This window comes from Mesocricetus auratus, unplaced genomic scaffold, assembly GCF_017639785.1.
Source record: "Mesocricetus auratus isolate SY011 unplaced genomic scaffold, BCM_Maur_2.0 Super-Scaffold_100707, whole genome shotgun sequence".
NCBI classification, from domain to species: domain Eukaryota; kingdom Metazoa; phylum Chordata; class Mammalia; order Rodentia; family Cricetidae; genus Mesocricetus; species Mesocricetus auratus.
In genome coordinates this window covers 5447140-5471784 of record NW_024429269.1, presented here as the reverse complement: position 1 = coordinate 5471784, position 24645 = coordinate 5447140, and the positions used below count along the sequence as shown (strand labels likewise).

At 40.3% G+C, this 24645-nt stretch overlaps 1 protein-coding gene across 1 annotated transcript in view; it reads left to right on the top strand.

The window, feature by feature from the left end:
- Wdfy2 (WD repeat and FYVE domain containing 2) overlaps window positions 1–24645 on the top strand; it is a 145019-nt gene that overhangs the window by 79832 nt on the left and 40542 nt on the right. Inside the window, exons 4-5 of the mRNA XM_005075280.4 lie at window positions 18144–18198; window positions 24472–24622. Of these exons, the coding sequence (XP_005075337.1) occupies window positions 18144–18198; window positions 24472–24622 (206 nt within the window). The remainder of the gene's footprint in view (window positions 1–18143; window positions 18199–24471; window positions 24623–24645) is intronic.

Sequence of the window (24645 nt, the reverse complement as noted above, 5' to 3'; positions counted from 1 at the left end):
ATCTACACCATGACTTCATTTGCTATGCATGTGACAAGGTGAGTTTTGTGTTTCTATCTAGACTGTACTCTGGGGTTCTGACTTCCTTCCTAATGTTTCTTACTGAATGTCCCAAATGCACCCCAAACTTGCCAAATCTAAAGTAAAGCTTATTCCTCCACATGCCTGTTCCTAGTACTCCTGTTACAGTGACTGAGGCCAGTGTACAACCCAAGGGTCTTATCTCTCCTCTAACTTGATCTTTCTCTGATTTTACCTGTTTATCAGCTGCCTTTCCCTCCCCCTCACTCCCTCCTCCCCCATTTTACCCCCCCATCCCTCTACTCTTGTCTTCTCTTTCTTACCTTCCTCAGCTGTCCCCCTCACTGGCCATCTCATATTTATTCTGTTTATTTTCCATATCAGGACTAAAAGGATCTTTATGGAGATGTTTTTAACCTTGTCCACTGGTGCCACCTTTAATGGCTTCCCCTGATGCTTAGGAGATAGGGAAAGAGTTTTCAGATAGCCATTGTGACCCTGCAGATCTGGCCCTACCCACACCCACAGCCTTGGTTTGTACCATGCCCTTTTTCTCAGTTTTTCACCTTAGCAGTCTGTTTTCATTTCTCTGCTCAGTGGTTTTTTTTCCCCCATAGGGGAGGGACTGAGCCTGGTTGTTTCTCTGGGTCCCTAACACCCAAGACTCTTCTATTTTAAATGCTTTGTAAGTACTCAGAATCAGCAAGTGAATGAATGATGAATGAATGAATGAATGAATGAATGAATGAATGTAAGGTCTGTTGAGTTGACATATAGTGCTTAAGAACTGAGGCTCTGGAGTCTAACTGCCTGAATTTAGTCACAGCACATCCTGTTGCTGCTCTGTCATTATGCACAGTGCTTTGCTCTGTGTCTCAGTCTTCAGGGAGGAAGATAATTGTATCCATTTTATATAGTTTGTGTCAGGATGACACATGGAAAACTAGAACAGCCTGTGCATAGCACAGATAAATAGGAGCTCCTGCCAATGTCGTTGGCGGCGGCAGCAGTCTCTGTAGCCAGTATCACAAATCTTCAAAGCCCATGTCAAGTGGATTCGGTAGGCCATGCACAGGGGAAGAACTGCCTTCTTGGAAGCATCTTTTGGCTTAGCTGAATCATCACAGTAATTCTCCGGGTATTTACCAAATGTAGACCACCAAAAGCTGTACTAGAAGACATGTTTCAGTTATTGCCATTTCCTCTTCATCACTCTTAAGGAAAAGAGGGTAGTAGAGAGGCTGGATAGATGGTTCCTTTGGTACATTGCTTGCCCACGGAACTGAGTTAGAATCCTAAGCACCTAGCTAAAAAGCCAGATGTCGTGGCATGCCCCTGTAAGTCCTAGTGTAGGGAGGCAGAGATGGGAACATCTTTTGAAGATTTCTGGCCAACTATTACTGCCAAATCAGAAGGTTCAGGTGGGTGGGTGTACATATGCACATTTATGTTTGTGTGTCTGAGTGGAAATGCATTCACTTGTGAATATGAAGATAGAGATTGATGTTGGGCATCTTCCTCAATTGTTCTACGAATGTTTTGGACCCATTTCACTAAGCAGCTTGTTGGCAGGGGTGAATGTTTTCTGTCTCTACATCCTGTGCTGGGGTTACAGGTGAGCTACTCCATCCACTGGCCTTTATGTGGATTCTGGGGACTGGGACTCAAAACACAACAGATATGTTACCCAGTGAGACATCTCCCAGGCCCCCACCATACTTTAGAACAATAGGAATCAATTTTCTTTACTATACCCATCAAACAAAAGAATATTCTCTGTCAACATAAGATATTTGACTAATTTTCACATGGAGTTCATGTCTTGGGGAAATTAGAGTCATGCCAGTTTTCTCCAGTGACTGTTTAGAGCCTATGTTAATCACCCGTGAAGCCATTCCTCTCTCTAGTACCTTGACAGCAGCAGTCATGGGTGATGTCCCCCAAAGAGCCCTCTGACACTTGTTCTTGTGCTATAAAGCTCCAGAACTCACTAGAGCCAGAATGCGGGAGGGAGCAGTCATTCTTTAATTGCAGAACGGCTATCGGCTGATTTTGATTCCAGGCAATCATTAGGGCTTATGTCATCAGAGAAGGGTGTGGTGTTAGGTCTGCCATGGTCTCTGGAGTGCAGTGCTGGTCTGTGCAGTGACCCAGGGTGTCATAACTAGGGTAGGTTTTCTTTCCAAGGTATGTGCTTCTTGATATTTATGTACCCCCAACACACACACTCTCACACACTCACACTCACATACACTGGCTCTCTCACACACACTCTGTCTCTCTCACACACACTCTCACACACTCACACTCATACACTGGCTCTCTCTCACACACACACTGTCTCTCTCACACACACACACACTCACACTCACATACACTGGCTCTCTCACACACACACTCTGTCTCTCTCACACACACACTCTCACACACTCACACTCACATACACTGGCTCTCTCACACACACACTCTTTCTCTGTCTCTCTGTCTCTGTCTCTCTCTCTCCCTCTGTCTCTCTCTGTCTCTGTCTCTGTCTCTCTGTCTCTCTCTCTCTCTCTCTCTCTCACACACACACACACACACACACACACACACACACACACACACACACACGAATTTGCATCCAGGCTCTACATCATTCATCTCCAGCTCCTCCCCATTGCAAATCTAGAAACAGCTGCTCTCCCAGTTGCCAGGGAATGCTGTACATTTTCATATACCATCAATATTAGACCTTAGTCCCAGAGAAGTTTGAAGAAGGACTGCTTACTACATTGACGCAAAGACAAGCATGACTTTCCCATCAGCAGCCATCACATGGGTTCAGTTGGTTTCCTAGATTAGAGAGAAGTCAAAAACTGAGCAAGCCAGGTGTAGTGGTGCGTGTCTGTAATCTCAGCTACTTTGGAGACTGAAATGGGAGAATTCTCAATTACAGGCCAGCATGGGCTACCTAGTGAGACTCCATTTATACCTCAAATAAGGGGGTGGAGCTGGTTCTTTAGCCTTGAGCTTTCTTTTGGGGGCAGGACAGGAAGGGTGCTTTCTAGGGTACTGAGTGGAGTCATGGCTTGGTGTTTGGTATGGTTTTCTAAGTCTGAGTTCCCTCCAGATTCTGCTCCTGATTCTTCCATTTGCCACTCTGATATTCCCTCAAGCTTCCCTCCTGCCCACTGTTGTTCATCTGCCCTGTAGCCTCACTGTCCTGTTCCTCCACTTCCCCAACTGTGTTACGTGCTGCTCTGCTGAGCCCCCAACTCTGGCTGCAGAACCTGACTGGACCTTCAGCCTGGATGTCTCAAGGACACTTTAGATTTAACAGATTCTAATTAGACTTAATTCTCCTTTGGCTATAATGAGCCCTTTGTCCCTTGTCCCTTTAGTAAATGGCATCATGTAGAGCCCCACCCAGAAACATGAGTCATATCTTCCCTCAACCCCAGAACTGTCTACAGTCTGTGTTCACTAGATTCTGTCCCTTAACAGTTTTGACTGTGGCTCATTGCAGTAGCCCACTGGCTTGTCTGTTGTCTCTAATTTCCTCTTTTTCCTCATATCCAAACTTATAGTTTAATTTTATCACTCCTTGGAGTATAAGTTCTCAACAACTTCAGGAAGAATAAAGTTCAAAGTACTTTTTTATCCTCACTTGTCAATCTGCCTATCAGAATTCTGCTACCAAGTATCAAATATGTGTGATTCACATACATACCAGAAACACGGAACCTCATCACTAAAATCAGTTGCTAACTCTGTCTCACATCTGACCCTTGCTTTCAGCCTAGAAGCCTCATCACTGAAATCAGATGCTAGTTCTCACACCTGACCCATGTCCTCAGCCCTCCCTAGGACTTACCCTGCTTTTAAGACTTGACCTGGAGACCCAGAGCTATTCCAGTGACAGGCCATCAGCACAGCGTGGTTGGAAGGTTCTTAATTCACATTTCTACCATAACACTTATGCATATTCTACTTATATCCTTTTGTGTTTAATAGAACAAGACAAGAAATGGCATCACTGAAAGTGTCTGAGAAATAAGAGGAATTTAATACGTGTTGTTCCTTTGTTTTCTCTTAGCAAGAGTATCTTTAAGGCAGGAAACATATGCAGTAACATTTCCTATACTCTGAAGACAGACTTGTGAAATTGGGTTCTGGGTAATATTTCTTGAATGAATAAAAATGTAACCAAGCCAGGTACAGCCTTAAATCCCAGCATGCAGTAGGCTGAGGCAGGAGGACCTAGCGTACAAGGACTGTGTAGACTACATAGACAAATAAGCAAATGAACAAGCCAGTCACATTTAGTTCCATGCAGAAGGTCCCGCTCCTTGTATCCTCATTCTTTATTTTTTAAGATTTAGTTTTAGTTTTGTGTGTTTGTATATATCTATGCAAGTGAGTATGGGTGCCAGAAGAGGTACGGTACCGCAGATATCCTGGAACTAGAGTTACAGGTGTTTGTGAGCCACACAGTGTTTTTTAAAGAGGACCAAACTGGAGTAAATGCACCACATGCTCTTAACTACTGAGCCATTTTTATAGCCCTGTTTTTATTCTTGTAATCTGGTCATCTCTTCTGAGAAGGTGTTTATTGCCAGTTCTCTGGGAGGGCAGAAGCCATTGTCTTCTTGCCTTCCTTCCCTGCTTACTAGTGTTCCTGGGAGAAACGATTATAGACACTGTGCCCTTATATATCAGTGTCATTGTGCCTCCAGCTCTGCTATTCCTCATCTGTATGCCCATGAGCAAGGTGCCTAAATTCATTTACTCTTGGCTTAGGGAAATCACACATGGGATTGTGAAGGTTCTAGGAGTGACTGACTTAAAGGCCCTGGCTTCCAGTATTCTTCAGTAATAATTCCTTATATGGCAAAAATGGTTTTCATTTCATCAGGAGGTAAATTTTACTTTTTGATAAACAATTATTTTATCTGAAATCAAAGAGAATTTCTTTTTATACAGTGATTCATTATCTTGAATTCGAAGGGTTTTTTTTTTGTAAGCTTATCATTTTCTGTCTTTCTTTCTTTTTTCTTTCTTTCTTTTTTGGTATTTGGAGACAGGGTTCCTCTGTGTAGCCCTGGCTGTTGTTCCAGAACTTTCTTTGTAGACCAGGCTGGCCTTGAACTCACTGAGATCCTCTTGCCTCTGCTTCCCATGTGCTGGGATTAAAGTCGAGTGCCACCACTGCCCTGCATAAACTTCATCATTTTCAAGCTAGTTTCCTTACCCCCCAGGTTTTGTTGGTTTGGGAGGAGCACAGGGTTGTCTGGGCTGCCCAGAACTCTGTGTAGACTTGCCTCAAACATGTAGTGATCCTTCTTGAGTTCTGGGGATATAGAGATGCCCCACCACATCTGGTAAACTGCTTTCTGTGAGTACTCCATTTTTGATTGATAAGACTTGGTTTTATTTGTAGTTGACTTTGTTGTTGTTACTTATGTTTTATGTGCATATTTATTTCTTTAATAGTGTCCAGGATTGAAAGAGCTGTGGACTTAAAACCAGAAAAAAACGATTCATAGCAATTCTGAATGGACACCTTGGCTATAAATAGCTTGAAATGCAGGATATGGTGTTTCTACTGACCCAGGAAGTGAACCTTGATTAGTGTTAAGGTTTGAGTCAAAAGACATTTACTGTTCTAATTTTCAGCACTGACTAGGAAAAGTAATACTACTGCCTTGCCGTTGTATGTCTTGAGATGTACACTGTCAACCGCTACTCCAGGGCCATGCCTGTCTGCTGCTGTGCTCCCTGCAAGATGATCATGGACTTGGAGCCTCTGAAACTAAGTCCCAAAGTAAACACTTTAAGTTGCCTTGGTCCTGGTATTTTATCCCAGCAACAAAAAAGTAACTAAGGCATCTATATAAGTTAATCTCTGATGTAATTTCCTGCTCAGTATTACAGTCTAACTTTTATTATACCTCAATGTTATTTAAAATATCCATTCTCTTTTATTGACCCTGAGAGTAACAGGGCTTGAACAAGGATTTCCTTTGTGTAATACATCTGTGATTTTGGCCTTGAGATGGACACTCCCATTTTTTGAATACCTTCCAAGAACATTCATTCTTAAGACTCAGAAATTGGCTTCTTGGATACATGTGTGAGCCTTTACCTCTTGGTCTTCTCCTATCTTGAGCATCAAGACATCTGATTATTTGCACTCAGCGGTGGGGGGGAAGTATAAAAACATTGATAAGCCAAGATGATGGCAGATAATAAATCACACACCAGGTAAGCCACTAGGGAACAGCCAGACAATTTAGCAGTGTGATGAGACCTTGAAATTTCTAGTTTACTGTCTTATGTATAAACTAAAGTCTGTGGAAGAACTTGTAGGAAAAAGTATGTGTTAGTTTTTTATCACTCTGAAAAAATACCCATGAATTAACATAGAGGGAAGAAAGGTTTGCTTTGACTCTCAGGTTCAGAAATGGTTGCATGAGCCTGTGGTGGCACAGTATATCATGTAGGAGCACATGCCAGAAGGCCCTTGTTTACTTCATACTGGATCGGACACAAAACTGGGTCCCAGTATGCTCTAGGAGGACACACTACAATGACTTCCTCCCACTAGACTCCATCCCCAAAAGATTCTACCTATAGTGATACCTTATGACCAAGAAGACTTCAACACATGGTCCTTGGGCAGCAGTAAAAATCCAAACTAGCAATGTGTACTTCTGTTTCTTGTAGATGTGGAAAGTTGGTTGACTGCTGTTCCTGAATATACCCCAACTTTCTTTCCTTCCCTTATTCCAGATGCTTCTGTTTGCCATTGCATCTGGGTCAGAAATGTGGTTAGAGGTTTCTTATACAGCTGAGAAGGGTTTGAAGCTAAAGCTTTTCCTTCCTTCCACCTCTTAAAATACCCTGGTCAGAAGGGTCCCTGGGGCAGAAAAGGGCACCTAGTCTTCCAATTCCTGGGTGCAAGATACATGATAGGCAGCAAAAGTCTTTTACATCATTGCAGACCATCAGGAGAAGCACAGGCAAGCCAGCAGGATCTGAAGACAAGATTGAGCAAACCTCAGGTCAGCAGAATCCCTAAAGCCAGCTGTTCCCAAACCAAGGGCAACAAAATGGAAGCTACTCTATCACAACTCTAAGACCTGGTCTCTCACTCCCACTTCATGACAGATGGACAGATTGAATGCGGAAGCTGCCTTTTCTTCAGCCAGACATAAGTGAGACTTGTTAAAATGAGAAACAGTACAACTCTTGTCACTAAGTTTTGTTTCTAGAAAGTTCTACTTTGCATGGACTTTATTAACCAATATGAACTTATCATTATATTGACTTAATATTTTATAACTTTATCAAGTTTTATTTCTAATATATTAAATATCAGTTCATACAACCTACATAAATGAATGTCCTTCAGAACCCTGAGTAGTTTTCAGAAGTACGCAAGTTCCAGGACACGGCTCTGAAGTCTATAGACTGCAGCCTAAGAAGCGTAAGACTCAAGCAATTCCAAGACCTCATGACAAGCCTGCCCACTTTTCTGAGTTCTAATTCAAAAAAGTCTAACTTCCCTTAGCTCCATCTTTTTTGGATACCTGCCAAAAGCCTACACACACTTTCCCTAACACCCTGGGCTTCCTCATTGTTTTTCTGAAGACCCTCCCTTTCTAACACCTGCTTGCCCAACCCTAAAGGTTTTATTCTTTTCCATCTCTCCTCTGAGCAGGTGTTGGTTGGGATTTTCAGCTTACCTGCCCTGTTGTTTTTCTCTCAAGTTTTAATACAAACATTCTCAAGTTTGAGGAAAAACAAAAACAAAAATAATCTTAGAAGGTCATTTTTAGCATTATTATTCTAGGAGTTGAAGTTTTATTTGTGGACTTCGGTGAGTACTGTTTTGATGTAGAGATGAAGGTGTAGAGGTTTCACTTGCACCCCTGGTGTACCCCCACCCACCCCTATTAACATCTCCCAGCAGAGTGGTATGTTTAAGATCAGTAATGAACTCATGTGAACACATTATCATGCACAGTCCATAGCTCAGGGTTCATTCTTGGGGCTCTGCATTCTCTGCATATGGATGAGTGTCAATGACATGTAGCCATCATTGTATCATACAGAGTAGTGCCATTGCCCTGCAAGTCCTCATGCGGTGTGATGACTTCATGGATGCTTCAGCAATGAAAGAATGGAAGCTGAGTTGCTTTACATTCATTGGATTTAAGCCGGGCGGTGGTGGCACACGCCTTTAATCCAAGCACTCGGGAGGCAGAGGCAGGCGGATCTCTGTGAGTTCGAGGCCGGGCTGGAACGACAGCCTCCAAAATAATACAGAGAAACCCTGTCTCGTAAAAAAAAAAAATACATCATTGGATTTTCTTACTGAGAACAGCAGACATCCCAAGAGAGCCCCTGAGTGTGGCCAACACAACTTCCTTGCAAAGCCTCTGCTCACAGGCTCTGACTCTTCATGGAAAACCCTCTCTCATGTCTGCAATTCCTTGCAACCAAAAGAGCATGAATGAAACCTAGAATAACCTATATGCAGATTGTTAGAAACAACATAATTTGTTTGGTTCACAGTTTAAATTTGATTCTGAAATTCCTGAAAACAGGCAAAAAGTCAACACTGCTAATTCGGAAGACGTGATAAAAACAAAGGCAGTTTTAAAGGTAGTGATACTTTTATAATATACCAATTTTAAGTCAAACTCATGTAGGGGTTCTATTAAAACTAGAATTACCATACAACCCAGCAGTCCTACTTAGGGGTGTCTGTCTAGTATAATTGAAAGCAGATATTGAAAGCGGTAGCTCAGAGGCAGAAACAGATTAATTGTCCATCAAAAGATGAATAAAGAAAATGTGGTGTGAACATATGATGGAATATTTGCATCCTTAAAGTAAGAAGAAAATCCTGTTTCATGCACTATCAGTAAACCCAAGGACATGATGCTCAGTAAAATACACACAGTTCTGGAATTTCAAACAAAACGGCACTGTAAGTTCACTTGCATAAGGCATCTCAAGATATCGTAATCACAGAGAGAAGAAACGTTCGCATGGAGGACCTGTGTGAACACATACTATCTTTTGCTTTCAGCTTTCTCCTTATATTTCATTCTTCCTTGTGAAGAATCCCAAACATTCAAAATCCATGTTTGATTTACACCTTGAAATCTTGACTTTAAGTCCCTTTTTAGAAAAGTAGAGAACAGTATGTAAGCATTTCCTCCCTGGCTGTTAGAACGTGTACTTTGCTGTCAGTAGTGCTAATCTCTGGTTAACACACTCTAAAAACCACCCATGTGTTTCATTAACCTCAACAGTAATACAGTAAGGTAAGTGATTAAGGAGTTGAAAGGTTCTGTTTTTCTATTATTAAATTTAATGCTAGGAATATTTAATGTAAGGGAGATAGAGGGGTGGTTACCCTGAGCTGGGGGGAAAGGAAAAGGAGGACTTAGGTTGAATGTTGTATATCTTCACACACAAGCTCACGTGTACCCATTCACCTTCAGTTATAATCAAAACATCAAGTAATACATTTGACAATGTTCCGGCCACTTCTGTGTAGACTAGCTACTAAAAACTGAGAAGTTTACTATTGTCACATTGCTGACTGGACTTTGTAAATACCTAATGGAAGTAGTTGTAGAATGGCACTCCTCTGTCTCCACTAGAAGCAGTCCCTCTGTGGCCAGCAAACTGCGTGCGTGCGTGCGTGCGTGTTCAGAAGCAGATGTTAAGAGGAGAAAAAAGTCTCCAGGACCTAAGTGTTGACTCACTTAGATACCTGACAGTGAATGGATTCCCACAAAAGGACAGCCTTCATAATCGTGAAGAGGTTACCGTGTCATTTCCATATTATAGAATCAGGGTGAGCTCTCTTTAAGGATAGGAGTTCGTTACCTAAATCACATCACTATCTAAGGAAATGTATTGAAAACAACACCAATTAAATTATTTGCTTTCTTTTAATTAAAATGTGATTTCATATTAGAAACATTAATCTTTTTAAATGTATTATTTCTTTCATGTTTTGAGATTATGATATAATTGCCTGTTTCTCCTTCCCTTTCCTCTCTTCACACCTCCCATATACCCATTCTTGCTCTCTTTCAAATTCGTGGCCTCATTTTTTGTTAGTTACTGTAATGTGATGTATGTATCTATGTATATGTAACCTGCTCAGTCTGTATAATGTTAGTTGTATGTATGTTTTCAGGGCAGACCGTTTGGCATTGGGTTACTTGTTGCTTTTCTCTGACGAAGATGTATTTCTCCCACTCTCGGCATTCTTTGGTTGCCTGTAGTTCTCTGTGTTTGGTAGGAGCCTTAGAGGGCTTTCCCCCAGACCACATTAACATACCTATTGTTGGTGTCATTGTTCAGCTCATGTTAGGCAGTCATGCTGGTGACTTCTGACATTACTTCTGACATGTGGGTATAGTTTCTGCCATTACTAGGAGACACAATCTCACAGAAAATGCCCTGTTGCTCCGGCTTTTACAATCTTTCTACCTTGTCCTTCACAATGATCCCTGAGCCTTAGGTATAGTAGTTGATATATATATATATATATATCAATTGGGACTGGTGGTCTCCATAACTCAGCATTTTGATTGGTTATAATTTTCTGTGGTGGTCTCTTGTCTGTTGCAGTTTCCTTGATATGGGATTGAGGGTCATCCCTGTGAATGTAAGAATGAATAATTTATACTATAGTTAGGGATTCTGCTGGTTTAGCAAAAAGGCAGTTATAGGTTCTCCTCTAAGATCCATGACTTCACAAGCCCTGAGATCGTGGTTAGGTTTCCAGTACCAGGCAGATTTCCCTCCTGTTGAGCAGGTCTCAAGTCCAACCAGAATGCTGTTGGTTACTGTCAAGTTGTATGTGCCACTGCTGCACCCTTAGGGTTAGTATGCCATGCTGACCATTGCTGAAGTTCATAGTGTGCTGGCTAGGACTGTTGATTGCTGCCCTCCTTTGGAACTTGCGTGGTACCCATATCCACTACCCCAGCCGAACCTGGCATCCCTGCCTCTGCCACAACCAACTTCCACGCTTCAGACAGGACCTTCCCTCCCCATCCCCCAACCTATAGGCCCATCCTTTACCACATCCAGCTTCTTCACCCAGCCAGATCTCACCCCTCACTCCAAGCTTGGACCAGGGCACATGTCCTGCACACCAGCCCTGTCTCCTCTGTCCACCTGACTTCATTCTACCTAAGCCATTTCCAGCTTCTAGGCCTAACCTGCCCATACATCCTCTTTTATGCACCAACTACTCTGTCCATATCAGACACAGAGCCAACAATAGAAGTCCACATACTCAGGTCTCATCACAAAAATATAAACAATATGAAAGATGGAACCAGTATTTCACCTCCAAAATCCACTTGTCCTGTAGAAATGCTTGCCAACGGCAATTACCTAGATGAACCCAGAAACAGAATTTAAAAGAACCATTGTGAACTTCATTTTAAAAAAATTCAAGACATTTAAAGAAAACACAAAGAACTCAGTGAAATTAAGGAGGAATGAACACCTGAGTGATGCCCAAGAAAACACAAACAAAAGCCTGATGGAAGTGACAGAGGCAACTTGAGAATGAAATTCAGTAATGAGATAGAAACATTGAAGAGGACTCAAGCTGAAGCAAAGATGCAATTGGAATTTAAAAAAAAAAGCTCAACTGGAAACTTGAAGGAAAGCAACAATGAATGAATCAAGAAGACAGAATATTAGGGCTTGAAGATGAAGTAGAGGAACTCGGCAAAATAAGCAAGGAATACGGAAATCAAAATTGAAAACACAGGGAAGAAACATAAAACAAATGTGGTTTACCACAAACAAATCAAACCTTCAAATTAGAGCCATAGATGAGGGAGAAGAATCCCACGTCAGTAGCATAAGACCGGCTTCTTAATGTGTGTCTCTCCTCTTTTCAGGAATGGCTTTGTATAGTGCTCATATTGCTTTGAACCTGGGAACTTCTTTGTAATCCTTTGCTAGGTAATGAGGCATGTGCCATTAGTTTGCCCTTTATTCCTTATAAATTTGGACTGAGTTCTTTATTTGGTTGTGACGTTGGTGATTGTTTTGTTTATTTTTCTGAGAAGAAAGCCTTTTTAGGGAATGTAACTATAGTTTTGCTTTCTTGATAAAAGTAGACTTATCATGCATTCAGTCAGTGTATGTCTTTGATACACCACACACTTGACAAACAGTTGGTAGCTAATGATCTAATTTTGGATTCTGCTTTTAATCTGTGAAGTGGTGTTAGGTTTTAAGAAGAAAGAGAGATTGTTGCCAGGCTTTCAGATAAAGCAAGAAATTTAAAGCATAGATTTAAAAATTATTTATTATTGTGTATCTGATGTATATTTGGGGGAGGGGTACTTACATTCTGAGGACGATTTTGTGGAATTGATTTCCTCCTTTTTATTCAACATAGATTCTGTGGGTTGAACTAAGCTCCTCAGGCATGCATGGCAGGATCTTTAACTACTGAGCCATCTTGCTACCCAGGATATTTTTTTAATAATTTTTTTTCATTTATTTTACACCTGACAGCAGTTTCCTCTCCCTCCTCTCCTGTCCCCTTTCCACCCACCTCCCTTTTACCTCCCCCTGTCCTCTCCTCCTCTGTCTCCAGAAAGGGGCAGGCCTCCCATGGGCCATAGGCATCAACAAAGCCTGGTACATCCAGTTGAGGCAGGACCAAGCTTCTCCCCCTGCATCAAGGCTGGGCAAGGCAACCCAGCAATGGGGAGTAGGTTCCCAAAAGCCAGCTTGAGTGCCTGAGACAAGTCCAGATCCCACTGCTAGGAGCCCCCCAAACAGATCAAGCTATACAACTGTCACACATATGCAGAGGGCCTAGGTCGGTCCTATATTGGCTCTCTAGCTGTTTTTTTAATGTAAAAAGTACTGTGGCTTCATCATCAGGATTCTCACGGATCTGTTTCATTGATCCCTACAAATCAAGCAAGGTGGTGGGCAATGCTTAGACCCGTTTAATGTTCCTGGATTCGTCACACCTTATAGAAATAACACCCTATAGAAGTATGGGATGACTCAAGATATTACCAAGAACTTATGAGAAATAGGGTCCTACGGATGATCAGAAAACAAAATAGTTTTATTCCAGTGAAAAACACATTATACCACCTACTGGCATCTTCCTTAGGCTGACAAAAACTCATTAACAAATGGAATTAGTTGAGGGAACTCGATATTACTAAACAGAAGCCATGATGTCTATTTGACATCATGTATCTCACATGCAAATAAAAAGTGGTAACAGTTCTTGTGAAGCATTCCAGAGTGTTGTGATTGGCATGTGTCTAGACAAGAATGGACTTTTTAGTACTTTTTAAAATATCAGGACATATTAGCAACTTAAAAAAAATACCATAGCCTGATTAAAGTCGTTTTGCCATCTGATTGACTAATTTTGCAAGACTTGGTTTTCAGAGAAATTCAGAGAGACAAAGAAAAGCAAAACAATGGTTGCAGATGTTCAAAACTGCTTAAGCTAATTAAAGAGATTAAATATAAACATCTGTGTGCATGCATCATGGAAAGACATTTCAACTGAAGTATTTTTTTATAAACTGAAACATGAAGATTATAGTGCAGAGGCTGAGGATGGAGCCCAGTTGGCAGAGTGCCCTCACCTAGCATAGAGGAGGGCCTGGCTTCCAACTGCAGCACTTCATAAATGGCATGGGGGTACAAGCCCTCTGGAAGGAGAGGCAAGGGTTCAGATCACATAGGGAGTTCAAGGCCCACCTGGGCTACTTGCGACCCTACTAAAAAGCTTACCCAAATTGCAATTTCAACTCAGGATGCCACAATTACTTATTTGTTTATCAGTGAATTTTTCAATACGAAAGATCTGATAAGTAAACACAAAGGCAGGATATTGGGAGAGGGAAAGATTTTACTTATTATACAGTGGATTACAAAATCTAGTAGTCAAAACCTTTCTATACTGCATTAAGAAAATTGCAGAATACAAAATGGCATGGGCTACACTGTATCGACTGCTTCAGGAGTTATTGTTATCCAGATTCCCTGGGTTTATTGTTAGACTCTTAACCAAAGCCCAGAGTGTTTGGCTCATCTGCCACTTTGTCACTTCTAGAAGCACTTCTCGGCTAGTCCCAAGATCTAATTTCACCAGGCTCCCGATGGGGCTAGCTTAAAGGAGGAGTTCAAGCTCTGTGGAGTTAGTGTCACAGTCCAAAGGGAGCTGGGAAAGCTGCAGGGAAATCCCCTCCCTTCCCTCCTGTGTCCTTGTGTCTGTCCAGCCAACAACTTCCTATGTGCTAGAGAACCAGCTGGACTTCTCTGAAACTCAGACCGGCTTGGGGGTGATGTGACAACATCTGTCTTGGTTTCACTTTGTTGGTATTGCTGAAACTTCACTCTCGGATCTAGCATTCAATTGAAGACTTTACCTCAGAGTCAGTTGTTGTATTTTGGACTTAGGTTGTTTTTTTGTTTTTTGTTTTTTGTTTTTTGTTTTTTGTTTTTGCCTGGGGCAAAATCTAAACAGAAGTTTATACAAAAAAAGAAAGTGCCAGGAAAAAAGAAAGAAGGGAGACAGGGAGGGAGGAGAGAAAAAGGAAAGAAAAGACAATACTCTGGTATAAGTAAACATTAGTGCACATTAAACCACAGTGAGATGCCATTTTCTTGCACATTAGTTTGGGGAAAGATGAACACGTCTGTTGATAGAATTGAGTGAATCACTGTCATGTGAAGGTGGAGACTGAGTGCCTTCATGCTTCATGGAGTGTAATGTGGCAGTGTTCGGTTTTTAATCAGCAATCTCCTATGTGCATCAGTTCATATGGGTATACATGCTATTTTATAATAGTAAAAATCAGCAGACAAGCAAAATAATCATTTAAAAAGGGCAGGACTTGAAAGATGGATGGTACACCCATTTTATAGAGTATCTCAGGGTCATCAGAAAGAGTATGTTAAACTAAGAGAATCCTGGAAAGATAGCTCTGATATATTTTAAGGGAAGATAGTCCTTATTTTATTTTATGTTTTTTTAAATTTTTTTGGTTTTACGAGACAGGGTTTCTCTGTATTGTTTTGGAGGCTGTCGGTCCAGCCCAGCCTCGAACTCACAGAGATCTGCCTGCCTCTGCCTCCCGAGTGCTTGGATTAAAGGCGTGCGCCACCACCGCCCGGCCTTATTCTATTTTTATACAACCTAACTAAACAAAACCCCTAAATGTATATTTCCCACATTGCACACACTACATGAAGTGAAAATTTAACTATTATGTTGATATTGCACCTATCAATAGGTGCAACTTATCAGTAAATACAACTGTATATTACACGTGTTGCATAGAGAGAAGTGCTTAGAAATTTCTTCTTATTAAAAAGAGATTTTTTTCGTACATTATGTTTTGCTTATGGCCTCCCCTTCCTTAATCTTCCATCTTCCCTACTTCACCTCCCATCTGTACCTGCACACTGTCTCTCAATAGAAAACAAGTAGCTATCTAAGAAATAATGTAAAAATAAATAAAAAAGCAATCAGAATAAGACAAAACAACCACACAAGATAAAGATCCAAAGAAAAAGCACAAGAAAGAGGTATAGACACAGAGATACGCATACTTGGAAATCTTATAAAAATCAATATTGGAAGCTATAATATAGATGCAAAGTTAAAACAAACAAGCAAATAAAGTGTTTACACTTTTAAACAAAGTGTATGAGGATACACCAAATTGTCTGTTTGCTTAAAAAGTAAGGTTGAATGTGCAGACAGTTACTGACTTTTCCCTTCTGTGCCTCTTGCATGCTTGATGTACTATAACATGTATTAAAAATAATTAGGTAGTAGGTAGACAATAGAATGGAAAAAATAAGAGGATAGTAATTTAAAATGTATGTAATCTAATTTTGATTGATCAGTCCTAAGGTAATAAATTTAAACTTTATCCATAATTTCACATTAGATTTTTTTGTGAGTAAACACACACACACACACAATTCTGCTGGTCAATATCTATCATTTCGTCATTAGACAAACCCTGTCATATAACATACCTTCCGAACATTATAGCATCCTGTGAACTCATTAAAAAAGAATGAAATTTGTGAGTAAAGGATGACTATCAATTTGTTAATAATAAAAAAGCATCAACAATTAGTTTTCACATTCTGTTTTATTATACATTTTATTAATAAATATATGATAGATATACTTTCAATAATACTTATTTTAAAAAAGTGATATCACAAAAGGACCTTTAAATATTTAGCTTTTGTATACTTAGATTAGTATGTGGTTTCCATCAATAAAAAGTGAGAAAATCTCTCTCAAATTACCTTGACTGTATGTTTTTATTACCAATGGAAGAAAATATTTTAAAAAATTAGTTTACTAGTACAAAGTGAACTGGTAGTTGCCTACTTTGTATGTATGTCATAAATCCTGAGTGAAAACCTGCATCAAATTGTTTTATTATATGCCTTGCCTTTTTCCAAGAGGAATTAAGTTCTTTTTGCCTAAGCCCATGAACCATGTCAGCATATTACATGAACTAAACAAATTTGCCCAGTTATTGTGTTTACAGCAGACATGTTTTCTCTGTCTGTGTTGGAAGCTCTGGAGAGAGAGTCTTGTGTGAGGCTTCCCACAGTCAGCCAGACGTGTCTGTCAGTTGCTCAGTGGGGAGCTGTATATGTCTTTTCAAGTTTATCTGTCACGTTTTGATTTGAGCTCTTTAGAAATGAATAGATAGGTTGCCATTCCTTGAAGGATTCATGATATGAGTTTGAACTAGCAACTTTAAGTAATGTTTTTCCCAAGAAAAATATGGTAAAGAAAATCCCTTTTTAGGGAAGCTTCTTATTGAGCCTGTGAGAGAAAAACGGAACCAAAGAAAGTAGTATAGTCTGTCATGCTAACCTATTTTACCTTTGTGGCACCTGTCACAAAAATAACACAGTATTTTCACCTAAAAGAAAGTTAGATAATCTATGTGAACTCAGTAAGCACCTAATAGCAGGGAAAGAATGCCCTCCCACCCGCTGTGTAAGTCATTAGAGAAAAATTACAGATGCTTCCAACTGTTGTGAACAGCTTTATTGTTCTGTGGTAAGCCCAGATGAAAGCACTGCTTTCTGCCATGTTGCTCCTTCACCCCTGCTCCACCATTCACCTTCAAAGATATGTGGGTGTTTGCATTAGAGAAAGCTAAAGAGCTCAACCCTTGGCCAGGCCTTGTAAATACCTGGTTGGAATCTACGGGCATCACCAACTGCGTGGGTGCTTAGGTGAGACCCTTGTGCGTGTCCCCACAAGGTGTGCTGTGTAGAAACTAATGTCTTCAGTGCTTTTGTTGTCCAGACTCATCTCATCAACGTAGAAGGTGCCTTCCACACAACTGACAGACAATGTTGACTACTCACTGTGCCAGGGAACTGGGCAGTGGTCCCAGAGATACAGGGGCTGAGCAAGAGCAGCCCCAGAGAGCTTGTTGTAAGGGAAAGTAAATACTAATGTGAACAGCAGATTCCAAATACCTAACAGTATTTCTCAGTAGAAAATTGCCACCTGTTTGCTCACTGCTAAAGTTCTTCAATGTTTGCTGTGGTGCCAGTGAGATTTTGAATCCAGTTAGGATTGGCATTGATTAGAACCCTGACTTGGAACGTGATCTCATATGATTCTCTTCTTATAAGAAAGCCAGCTTGAGAGTTGTGAGGTAAAATTTCTACTCTCACATCGGATCAGAGTTTGGGTTACTGTTGGAGAGGGTCATACATGCCCAGTTGATTGTAATTCGAGTATGCAGTCTGTTTACCAAAGCATAATTGTTCATTAAAAACTTTACTTTTGCTTGGGGCCTGGAGGATGACCCCACTATTAGGAACACTGGTCCTTCCAGAGGATCCAGGTTCAATTCCCAGGACCCACATGACAGCAACCATCTGTAACTCTAGTTCCAGAGGATCTGACTCCCTCATCTGACCTCCATGGGTACTCCATGCACTTGGTGCATAGACATACATGCAGGCCAAACACCCATACACATAAAGTACAAATAAAATCTCAAGAAAAAAATGCTTAATGCTTTTCTTTTGTCTTGTAGGAATTTATTTTGTCTGAAGATTATAACAAGATGACACCTGTGAAAAACTATCAAGGTAGGAGTCATAGGACTGTTGTTAGCTGGCTCTAAAACTTTTTCTTGGTAGTTTTCACTTTCACTAAGACCACTTAAATTACCTGCGGAACAAAAAGAGAAATCCTGAGAGGTCAGTATTATCGCAGTTGTGAACTAAGTTGCTGAGGTGAGAAGAACCTGAATTACTTGTAAGCCTGGTTCTACAGAGGTTAAGTGCAACCCAAACTAGATCACAGTGACTGCCAAGCCTACATCTTTATCATCCTACACCATGCTTCCTGGTGGTACAGCAGGCTCAGGAAAAGTGGAATCAGTCTCAGATAAGCTTCATTTCATGTTTGGTGAAATGCTTTGCCATGTGTGCAGGGGTGGGGTGGGGAGTGGGTTACAGTTTCTATTGTATCTTCAACATTGACTTATTGGCCAAATTCATTTTGTCAATCAGGAGTCATGTCTGGAAGGGACCTGTATCCAGACCATCAGTATCATGTAATCTCTAAGACCCAGATGTCATTTTATCCAGATATCTTCATCTCATTCATTCTTTGTGGTCACCCAGCATCCCATACATGACGTCTACAGATATTATATTATCAAGAGTTTGGAAGTTTCTAAGCATTGCTTTCATTAAGATACCTTCACAGAGCATAGAATTATATTTTTAAAACTTCCTTCAGCACTTTAAACATAATGTTCCATTGATATCAAATCTGTCACTAGTTTTATAATTTATGGTCTAATCTACTACCCACTGGGTTTTAGAATTTTAGTGATTTTTTTATGGTTTTAAAAGTTCGACTTTTTAAAATATGACTTTTATTTATAGTATTTTTGTTTTATTAGCTCCTAGTTTCTATACCTTTAAAAATATTTATTTTTATTTCATGTTTTGTCTGCACATAAGAGCACCATGTGGGTCGGGCCTATGGAGGCCAGAAATGGCATTGAATTCCCAGGAACTGGAGTTACAGATAGCTGTGAGTCATCACATAGGTGCTGGGAACCACACCTAGGTCTTTTCCAAGTATGCCAGGTGCTCCTAACCACTTAGTCATCCCCTAGCTCCTACCTTGATGTTTTGTTTGTCTGTTCTGTTTTGGTTTTGAGGCAGGCTTTCACTATGTAGCCCAGGTTGGTCTCAGACCCTAGACTGAGGGAGTAAGTATATGCCACCCTACTTAGCTTTAGTTTTCTTTAAAAAATTTAAAAAGTGATGTTATTATCTCTTCCAGAATGCTAGTCATGTTCTAAAGTTGTTGGCATTCTAACTTCTCAAAATTAAAATAAAATTAAAATTTCTTCAGTCATAAAGAACTCAAAGAATTTGTTTCTTATAGACCCCCACTAGAGGAAACATTGAAGACAAATCTTCAGGAAGAAAGTAATGCCAATGGAAAAACATGCATCTATTCAAAGAGTGAAGAACAGCAAAATAGTAACTGCAATACAGCCTCTTAAAAGGATATTTGTATATTTAAAAATAGCAACAACAGGGGCTGGAGAGATGGCTCAGAGGTTAAGAGCACTGGCTGCTCTTCCAAAGGTCCTGAGTTCAATTCCCAGCAACCACATAGTGGCTCACAACCATCTGCAATTCAATCTGGTGCTCTTTTCTGGCTTGTAGACAAAACACTGTATATGTAATAAATAAATCTTTAAAAAAATAGCAACAACATAAATTGGTATCAAATATAAAATAAAATGTGTAATGATATTTATAAAAGTAGGATATCTGGAAAAATAGAAATATGCTGTTGTGAAGTTTGTTAGAGATGTTTACCATAAACAACTGCTCTATGACAAACATAACTATTAACCAATGAAATAAAATGGAATTGTAAGATTATTTTCAGTGAATAAGAACAAAGGCCAAAGTAAGAGAAATGGAGAAAGAAAATGGAAAAAGAGAACAAATAGGGATAGGTTTAAACCTAAAATATCAATAACACATTAAATATGAGTAAGGTAAAACTAGTAATTAGAAATCAGCAACTTTTAATTAAGTCCACTGAGTGAGGATTTGAAATTCAAATACAACCTGATGGGGGAAGTCCTGTGTATATGTCAATAAAGCACTGTTGGCCAATAGGATAGCAAGATAGGTGGGACTAGGAGTCCAGGAGGACTCTGGGTAGGAGAAACACAGAAAGTCAAGATGTAACTGCCATAGGGATAAGAAGCCCGGAAAGTTCTCCGGTCAGAGAAATACTTAGATTAACAATTATGGGGTAAATACTTAAGTCAGATCTAGCCAGTAAGAAACAGGCAAGGCCAACAGCTTCATAATTAATATGGCCTCCTGTATGTTTATTTGGGACTGATGCGGCTCTGGAACCAGGCTGGCGGGAAGGCTTCTCTTTACAACAACCTGTACACAAGATGCTGTCAATCATTTGGAAAGCAAGTTGGTGGTAGAATGGTAGAAGTCATATCATGAGAACACTAAAGTGGAGCTTAGGTAACTTTATTAACTTTATTAATATCAAAACAGATCAGCCCAGCAGAAGGCCATAATGAGCCTAAACGTTTCCGACATAACTTTGAAATAAGGTTAACAATGAAGCTTTAGGGACAAGTGGCTACATACACAGTTGTAGTCAGAAATTAAACTGATAGAACAGGCATGCAGAAGATTGTCAAGGACAATTCAGTGCCTTTCCCAATGGTCACCTGTAGAAATTCCACACAACTGAAACAAAATATGCTTGATTTTCAAGTGCTTTGAGAACTTCTACTATGATTGAAACCATAAAGCAAGTCTTGATAAGTTTTGAAGGATTTAGGCATATATTCTAAAAATGGGATTAAAGTTTGATGATGAGTAGACCCATAGGAAATCCTAAACTATTTGAAAGGTAAATAATATACTTCTGAGTAATTCATGGGTTAAAGAAGAAATAATCAAGCATTCTGAACCAAATAAAAATGAAAAGAAGGATACTGGTGTTTATAGGACACAACTGCTGCAGCTTCTAAGGGAGGATTGACAGCTCAAACACTGGCATCGTAGAAGAAGAAAGGTCTCAAATCAGTGGCCTTGGTTTCCGTTCCGTCATTTGGGGGAGAAAAAAAGGAAAGGAAGGGAATAAAAAAGCCTAAGCTACCCAGGGGAAAGGAAGACATTATTACAGCAGTTCATGAGGTATAAAACAGATAGTACAGGTGTAAGTCAGGGACATCAAAGGATGCTTTTCTGAGTGACAAACTTGTAGCTAGAGTAGCAAGGGGGAAGACAATGGAAATTATCAGTATCTGAAAAGAGTGACCTGACCCTCTTTCAGAAGCTCTATGTGTGCACTGGGTGATAATGAAAACTTATATTAGTCAGGGTTCCCTACAGCAGTGGTTTTGAACCTTTCTAATGTTGCGGCCCTTTAATACAGTTGCTCATGTGGTGACACCAATCATAAAATTATTTTTGTTGGTACTTCATAACTGTAATTGTGCTATTGTTATGAATTGTAATGTAAATATCTGTGTTTTCTGATGATCTTAGGTGACCCTTATGAAGGGTCATTTGTCCTCCAAAGGGGTCATGACCCACAGGTTGAAAACAACTGCTCTAGAGAAACAGCACTGAGAGAATGATAGATGATAGATAGATAGATAGATAGATAGATAGATAGATAGGTAGATAGATAGGTAGATAGATAGGTAGATAGATAGATAGATAGATAGATAGATAGATAGATAGATAGGTAGATAGGTAGATAGATAGGTAGATAGATAGATAGATAGATAGATAGATAGATAGATAGATAGATAGATAGATAGATATTGGTGGGTGGGAGAGCGGGAGGATTTATTAGAATGACTAACAGCTGTGGTCCAGCTTGTCTGACAATGCTGTCTACCGACAGGAAGTCCAGGAATCCAATAGTTGTTCAGTCCAAGATGCTGGATGTCTCAACTGGTCTTCAGTGTAATGGCAGAAAGGAATGAACTTGCTAATGAAAGCAAGCAGGCAAAGTACAAAAGCTTCCTTCTTCCATTCCCTTTATTCTCCTAGACCAAATATTTTTCTGGTTATATTTTTTGAACATTAAGGAAGAAAATATGTGAAACTACAGGAACTCTTTTGGAAAACGGAATGGTATTTACTTTGAACTGGGGAAAAGGGAAGTTGTAAGTTAGTGTTTAATAGGCTCGGGATTTGTATTTGAAAAGATGTACAAGTTCTAGAGAGGTGATGACTATCATATGTTAATATGAATACAGAATGTATATTTAAGAGTGGCTAAATTTAGGGATTTTACGTATAAATTGCTTGATGAAATGCCTGAAGCATAGTTGACTATGTCAATAATTATTAATTCCTTTGGAAAAAATTACTCCAAGCTTGACGACACATACCTAAGGCAGGAGAATTGTGCATTCAAGGCCAGTCTGGGCTATATCAGGAAAACCTATCTCAAAAAATAAAATAAAACTCAAACAATCCAATGTTAAAAGTAATGCAGATAAACTAGAGTTGCTGATGGAGTGTGACATGACATAGCCTCTTTCAAAACTGCTTCAAAGAGTTAAGATAGTTACATTTTGGTGCAGCATTTTTACTCATTCTGTGTAAGTAGAATTGAAAAAAATATTCACACAGAATGTGTGATGAGGCACTGTCTGAGGTTGAAGGCATGATGGCGAGAAAGATGTTCCCCTGCACAGACTCATAGCCTCTCTCCCCGGTTCCTACCCACCAAGCCAGACATCAAGCCTGTGTTTTCCTACAAGTTTCTGAAGTTCAGTGATAAGTATCTACCTTCCAAAAGCTTTCTTCTGAGTAAGAGTTCCTTCTCCTTAGACTGTGTTTTGAGTTTTTGAGATTTTGTTTTGTTTTTGTTTTCCCAGTGACAGCCAGTCACTAAGAGAACTGACTTTACCATAGAAACCAAGTTTGGATTGCTCTGTGTGTGTGTGTGTGTGTGTGTGTGTGTGTGTGTGTGTGTGTGTGTGTGTGTGTGTGTAGAGAGAGAGAGAGAGACAGAGACAAAGAGAGAGACAGAGAGAGATTGATTCTCTCCACAGTGACTAAGAGAATGTGTTAAACACCTGAAGTTGGCAGATGGTTTTACTGCAGTGGGGCTGCAGACAGTCACCCTCACTGTGTAACATGACTTGGTAATCAAGGTGGAAAATCTACACCTCACGGTACTTGAGTATACTCCTGCCCCACCAGACCACTAGCCAGACTGCAGAGCGTGTCTTTGTTCATTCCATTACCTGTGTTCATTGCCTGGCATCACATAGTAAGAAAATGAAACTCTTCCTGCCCGAGTTTATTGAGTAACTGAGAACCATGACAACTCAGACACACCATCCAGTGTCACTGCACCTCAGTGTACCCAGGTGAGCAACGGAGAGATGTCTAGAAGGGATGGGCAGTCTCTTCTCACTCTATAGTTGTGTGATGCCAAAATTCTAATAGGGTTGCTCTTGTATGAGTAACCATAGGAATTCTTTCCCTTTCTCTCACATGTAGCTACTTCTGCGTAACAGATATTTCATTCTTGTCATAATTACTTTTTTCCATTACTATGATAAAGCACTATGACCAAAGTCAACTTATAAAAGAAACAACTTATTTGGGCTTGTAGTTCCGGAGGGAAAGCCCCTGATGGCAAAGCAGAGGCATGGAAGCAAGAACAGCTTGAGAGAGCATGTCTTGATCCACAACAAGAAGCAGAAAAATTACACACTGGGAACAGCATAAGTCTTTGGAAACCTCAAAGCCCATCCCCAGGGACACACCTCCTCCAACAAGGCCACACCTCTGACTCCTACCCGAATAGTTCCACCAACTTAGGACCAAGCATTCAAATATATGAGATTATTGGGGACATTCTCCTTCAAATGTTCACCATTCTCTTTTTATAATCTCCAAGCATTTGGGGTTTGACAGGAAACTCTCAGAAATTTTGTTACGAATTTTAAAATCAGATTTCAACAATAGCAAAAAAAAAACAATATTCCTTTCCTTTGTGGGAAGTGCACATAAACTGACCACAGTGACTGTGTTTCAGATGTCATTCCTAATGTGTCTTGTGTGCTTGGCCAGGTTTTGGGGTGGGGAGCATCCAAGCCAGTAATTCTTGGATGGATACAAGCAAGGGTGTGAAGAGATCTTTAAAAAAAGTAAAACAACAAGTTGTCCAAAGAGAGCTGTTGTTTTGTCCTATTCCTGGTGGCTTTGTCCTTCAGCCTTTTCTGGGTTGGGGAGAAGGATGTAATGGTGGGCTGTGTTTTTTCCATTTTCTTTGTCAGTCATTTTCTCATCGCTTGATTTTTTTTTTTCCAGCACATCAGAGCAGAGTGACGATGGTCCTGTTTGTTCTGGAACTGGAATGGGTTCTGAGCACAGGGCAGGACAAGCAGTTCGCCTGGCACTGCTCTGAGAGTGGACAGCGCCTGGGATGTTACCGTACCAGTGCTGTGGCCTCGGGCCTGCAGTATCCTTTGCTGGACTAATCTC